The 6178-nt window shown below is 37.4% G+C and overlaps 1 protein-coding gene across 1 annotated transcript; it reads left to right on the top strand.

Annotated features, from left to right (window-relative positions):
* The first annotated feature begins 3809 nt into the window (after positions 1-3809).
* On the top strand, positions 3810-5489 carry LOC125828271 (F-box/LRR-repeat protein At3g03360-like). Its single transcript, XM_049507585.1, has 2 exons — positions 3810-4349; positions 5175-5489. The coding sequence occupies exons 1-2, from the start codon at positions 3810-3812 to the stop codon at positions 5487-5489; spliced, it is 855 nt and encodes a 284-aa protein (XP_049363542.1).
* Positions 5490-6178: the final 689 nt, after the last annotated feature.

The raw sequence follows: 6178 nt of genomic DNA, 5'->3' as shown, positions 1-6178 counted from the left end.
TTTACCCGATAATTCTCGAAATAGGCCGAAAACATGATTTCCAAACACCTATGCATGATTCAATCACTACCAACCCAAATCCCAACTAATCAACATGCATTCACACTCTCAAGCTCAATCTAAGAGAGGGAAACCGTAGCCTACCTGTAGGCCGATCACATGCGCTCCAAAATCACTCCTTCAGAGCTTTCCCTTTCCGAACGGTCTCGAAACGCTGCCCCGCTATCAAAAATAGAATCACAACGTTATTACGGTCGTTTAGACACCAAAATCACAACAAACGGAGACGGGTCTATTTTGGAGTCAAAATGAGAATTGTGGGACCCGCACAGGAAATTCTGAAATTAACCCAAAAAGTGGGTCCTAACCAGTTCCCCCAGCTCATGTCCCAAAATGGGACACAATTCGGGGCTCGGGAACAACACAATATCAACATGCAACTAAAACTCAATTTTTCTAAAAAATTAGAAATGGGACAGCAGTGTATTTACCAAAAACGGGCGGTCTACAGTAAAATATGACAACACCACAATGTTCTCATCGAAAAACCACTCAAGATAGCCTCAAAAATCACTGAAATCGGACCTAAAAAGGCTGAGAAAACATGTCTCAAAATCTTGCAAAATCAAGCTCACAAAAAGGGTGTGGCAGCAGGTATTTTACGAAAATTACCTCAAACGGGGACTCCAAATCACTATCCGAGCTCACCAACACGTTGTCCTCGAAAAATCTCACAACTTTGCCTTTTGAATCGCCCAAATCGGTTGAGAGATGAGAGAGTTATGAGGGTTTAGAGTTTAGGAAATGTGTTGCTGTTTTTCTGCATTTATTGCCGAAAATCTGCAATAATTCCAAAACTTAAAACTCCGACGGGGTGCTCCAAACTCGTTCGGAACCCCGTGCACACAAACGAGATATGCAACCATACCAAATTCGACATTCTAGACTCAACGGCGCAGTCGAAATTTCCATCAGAGGTTATTTCGATAAAAAGTGGGTCCCACTTCCAAAAGCCATTTTAAGTGAAAACCCACAAAAGGGCTCGGAAAGATATCGAAAACCTCCAGACACAAAAGAAGGGTCAATCTAGACCAAACTCGACATTTCGGAGCTAACCACACTGACGAAATTCTCATCCGAGCGCGTTTACTCAGAATATTGACCAAAGTCAAACTTAGGCTTAAACTTAAAGTTAAAACGTCTAATCGCACCAACTCACACTGAAAACCTCGGGAGTCATGTCAACCATGCTACTAGCTTAAAATGACCCTTCCAGAGCTGATGGAATCGTCAGAATTGGATTCCGATGTCATCTTCTTGAACTTTTGATCGAAAATGATCGTTCAAGGTTCATAAGCTCCAAAACACAAAAACTCGCACCAAGACCAAACGAATGACCAGGTGACCGAACTGTCAGTCCCAGCAAGTCATAAATGACTTGGGGTCGCTATAGGAACGCTCTAAACGACACACAGAAGGCAAGACACAGAAATGACCATGAGGGTCATTACAATGATCATCTAAAAAGTATGACCCGAGAAATCCCATATTTGGCTACATGGTTCTATGGGGCTGTGAGTTCTTTGAACGCTCCCCCAATTTGGTGCTCAAGACTACTCCCAAAAATACTTTAGCTCATAAGTGTTTGAAACACATCTTTCTTTAGTTGAGATAATTACTCAAAACTTAGCCCAAAGGCTTTTGAAAACTCTTTCTAAAAAGAACAAATCAAAACCATATTTTTAATATGATCATTGATGACTCGGGATATTCATACTGCTTAAACATTGATGGTATATCTAGAGACCATACTGTTTAAACATTGATGACATACTCGATTTGTCATACTAATCATGTTTTAGAAACTCTTTTGCAAAACTCATCTTTTCTCAAAAAGAGATAGTACTCAAACTTCTCAAAACTCTTTTGGAAATCTCAGTTTCCTCTCATCTTAAATGTGAAAACATTTATAAACTTCTTTGGGAAATAATTAGTTCCCTAATTACTTTTTGAGAAATGAACTCAACTCTTGACTCTTGACTTAACTTGAAACTCAATACTCTTTACTCGACTTGAAACTGTATACTTAACTTGGAACTTGAGCCTTAGAATGAAGTTAAAACGTTCAATGAAGACTCTTGAAAACTTTGAAGACTTGCTTGGACTTACTTAACTTCTAATTTCATTTGACTTGGAAACTAACTTCACTTGGCTTGGAAACTAACTTCACTTGACTTGGAAACTAACTTCACTTGAATTGGAAACTAATTTCACTTGAATTGGTAACTAACTTCACTTGACTTGGAAACTAATTTCACTTGAATTGGAAACTAACTTCACTTGACTTGGAAACTAATTTAACTTGAATTGGAAACTAACTTCACTTGACTTGCAAACTAATTTCACTTGACTTGGAAACTAATTTCACTTGACTTGGAAACTAACTTTCCTTGAATTGGAATTATGAATTCAAGGTGTTTGATCACATGTTATGGAGGGATTCTTGATGGTTAGACGTACTTTGGAGTGTCGAAAACAACTATGAAACATAGATATAATACCTAGGAACATGCATGAGGAAGTGGGGGATAAAAGAGAAGTCTTGGCATCCTTGGCGCTCTGCAAGGCGCGGAGCGCCAGCCCTAAAACTTCAGAGGTGAGTTTGGGGCGCTCTGGCAGGCGCATCGCGCCAGGCCCCCAACCCAGAAATTTCAGCAAGTTCATTTTCTCGTTTTCTCACCCTATTTTGCCTAAAATCGAATGGTTTCTTCCCCAAATCACTTAGAATCATTAAAACCCTCAATATACCATAGATTCAACTCAAAAACACCACCGGAAACATACACCAAAGCAACAAGAAACTTCAACAACACAACCACAAACTTCAACCAACACAACCACAAACTTCAACAAATACAACCAACAACTTCAACAAACACAATCAATCTTTTCTCGAAAATAAAACGAGTTTGGCGTGTGGGGGAAAGGATCACCCAACACTAAAAGCTCACATACCTTAATAGGGATCACCCCCGACGATACCACGACGATCTTCTTGCTTGATCTTCTCTTTCTCCTCTTCTTCTCTTCTTCTTCTCTTCTTCACTCAAAACCCTCACTCTCACTCTTTTAAAATGGTAAAACTGATAAAAAAAAAATCAGCCTAACACATTTATATAACCAAAATAAAAGGCTAGGGAAAAGACCAAAATACCCTTACAAATTTCCGGACGGATTCCCTGCCAACTGCCCAACTTCCAAAGGGAATAACTCACTCATACGAACTCGGAATCAAGCAAACTCGGCGGCGTTGGAAAGACCATTCCACGAGCTCTGCAAACATAACTGGAACTACTCCTAAATCATTCGGATCTAATAGATATGACTGATCAAAGTTGGCCAAAACTCACTGATTTCCCACACTTGACCAAATTTCCAGATTTGAATTCCTTCCAAAAATAGTTAATTCCAATTCTAAGCCTCTTCATAGCTATTTCAAATTGTCGGATGTTACACCACTCATACTTTCAATGTCGAGAAATAAACTAAATGTTGAGAAAATTACAATAACGGAGAAATACAACTCTGATTTTCAAGACACAGTGGCAACTCTTCTTCTAAACATTACGAATTTGCTGAAGTGGCCCTTGTTTTTATAAGATGGGCATTTAAGTAATTTAACTTTTAATTCAAATTTTGAAGATCGTGACTTTTAAGATAGCGTGTATATATACATATATAGAAGATTTGTCAAAGCATTTTATTGCCTGAGATAAAAACAAAGAAAGCAATCAATAAGTTGCCGGATCATGGAACTGACAAATCTGAAGAAACAAAAGATAACCGAGGAAGAAGCACCAATGAATAAGTTGCCGGATCCACTCCTCGTTCAAATTCTCTCACTTCTCCCAACAAAGGATGCATTCAGAACTTGTCTAGTCTCTACAACGTGGCGGCGTCTCCTCACTTTTATTCATAGCTTCAATTTCACTTGCCGGGAAAGAGAAGATTTATCCTTTATTCATAATGCATTAGCACATTCACTCTCTTCCAAAATTATAAAGTTCCAACTCGACTTAACTTACTTGCGTCTATCAGACTGCAGTTTCAGGCCTGAGTATGAAACCCTAATTGGTCGTTGTTTTAGTTTTGCTGTTGAAAGACAAGTGGAAAATGTTGTGTTGTGGTCTCAGTATAGTAATAGGTTCACATTGCCTGAATCTCTCTGCACATGTTCGTCTTTGATAACTTTAGATGTTCAAAATTGTGACCTTAATAAAGCAGTCATAGCGTGGAACTCATTAAAGAGTATAAAGTTGGGGCATTTGAAGCTAACTGATGATGATATGGTGAAATTTCTGTCACGCTGTCCTGCATTGGAAACAATGGAATTATATAGCTATTTTGGTTTCCGTCGCCTGGAAATTAATTCTCTAAAATTAAAGACACTAAAGTTGAAAAATTATCTTACGTTTGCTGGAAATCGAGATAGACATAGAAATTCTTGCCCCGTATATTCAACACTTGGAAATATCAGGAATAGATCTCAAGTGTAGGCTGGTTGATGTGTCTTCTGTAGTTAATGCTAAGCTTATTTTCAGCATTACCTGTATCAGAGACTTCCCAAGTATTTATGTGGAAGAGTACTGCTGCCATGACTATCATCAAGTAGTATATACCCTCGTCCAAGATAATCTTTAAGAGTTATGTTATGCAACTGATCTAACATTTGGAACTTGGTTCACACAGGTTTGTCTTTAACTCGAAAGTCCTTACATTGATGTTTCTTAGAGCTGTGTTTAGACAATTAGATTTGTGAAGTACTTCCCTTTTGTTGTTATTGTTTTCTCCATTATTTACTAGTTTCATTGGGATCACTGCACCAGGTCATGTGGATGTTGCAATTCAAAGGGCTGCCCGTTTCAGAATTGAATTGCAAATATCTAACGCTGGTGTTGCATATGAAAAAAATTAATTTGTACGGAGTAGATGGTCTTTTGAGAGCCTCGCCACATGTGGAAACAATCAGCCTAGAATTGGAAACTACGGTGGTAACTTCCTGGAAATTATCTCTTCTTTTTACATCTTTTCATTTGGTTGAAGTTTCAGTCACATTCGTGCAATTTCATTTAATCAGACCTGCATTTGGTCCTGATTTTATTTTTTGTCTCCAGTTAGATGATTTCCTTTGCCACTTTCTTGACAATTCCCTCTGCAACTCTGAGTTACTTGATTTGGCCAATGGAGATAATATGGATTTGCTGAGTGGGGTTCCAAGTGTTGAGTTTCACAACCTCAAGAAGGTTAAGATTGTCATCTCCTCGGAAGCGTGCTTGAAAGATCATGTCAAAAGGGGCTTTGAAAAGGTTTCCAAACCTTCAGAATTTCTATTGCTGAATGCACCGTTTTTGGAGAATTTCTTTATCATATCAAAGAGAAGAAGATGTGAGACATGTTCAATGAACTGTCTATCCCAATATTTATCTTGATTGGCCGACAAATTGTTAGGTTGTCCAAGATCGTCCACCAATGCTGCGATTAACTTCCAGGAGTGAGTTTTCCATGAGTTCACTGCTAGTAGTTTCCTGTCTAAAGATACCAGAAATGTTGAGTTTTTGAATAAACTACTCATGTAATCTTTAACTTATCTATGTTTGTTTGCTTCTAATTACTAGTTTTACTATTGGAATTAACCTTGTGGTTTACTAAATGTTATGGTATCTTGGTTTCTTATGAAGCATTTTCTTCATGCTGCAAATAATTAAGGCAGGGAAACTTTAGTACATATTCAAACAATTTTAGGCAACGTTCATCATTTTTACTACTAAAACTTGAACTGGAATTAAAAAAATCTGTCTTTTTTCATTAGTACGAAATTACTCATAAGTTTTTATTAAGATAATCTTGAATTCATGGTTTAAAATAATCCATCAATGAACATATGGAAATTTCATATTGAAAAGGTTTTCTTAAACAATAAATGATGTATATTTCATTGATAGTACCATTTCTGTACCGGAGACTTTTGCTATAAGATCATTGTTTTTTTAACTTTGTGCAAAAAATACTTCAAGGTTAATCATCATATATTATTATAAGTGGGAAGACTTTGTCTTCAAAGTTGGATTACAGTTTTGCCCTTGTTGTTAATTAAAATGTCTTTAAAATCTAATTAATT

Source organism: Solanum verrucosum, unplaced genomic scaffold (genome assembly GCF_900185275.1).
Source record: "Solanum verrucosum unplaced genomic scaffold, falcon-dt-bn FXZP01000047.1, whole genome shotgun sequence".
NCBI lineage: Eukaryota > Viridiplantae > Streptophyta > Magnoliopsida > Solanales > Solanaceae > Solanum > Solanum verrucosum.
This window is presented reverse-complemented; position numbering and strand designations above follow the sequence as displayed.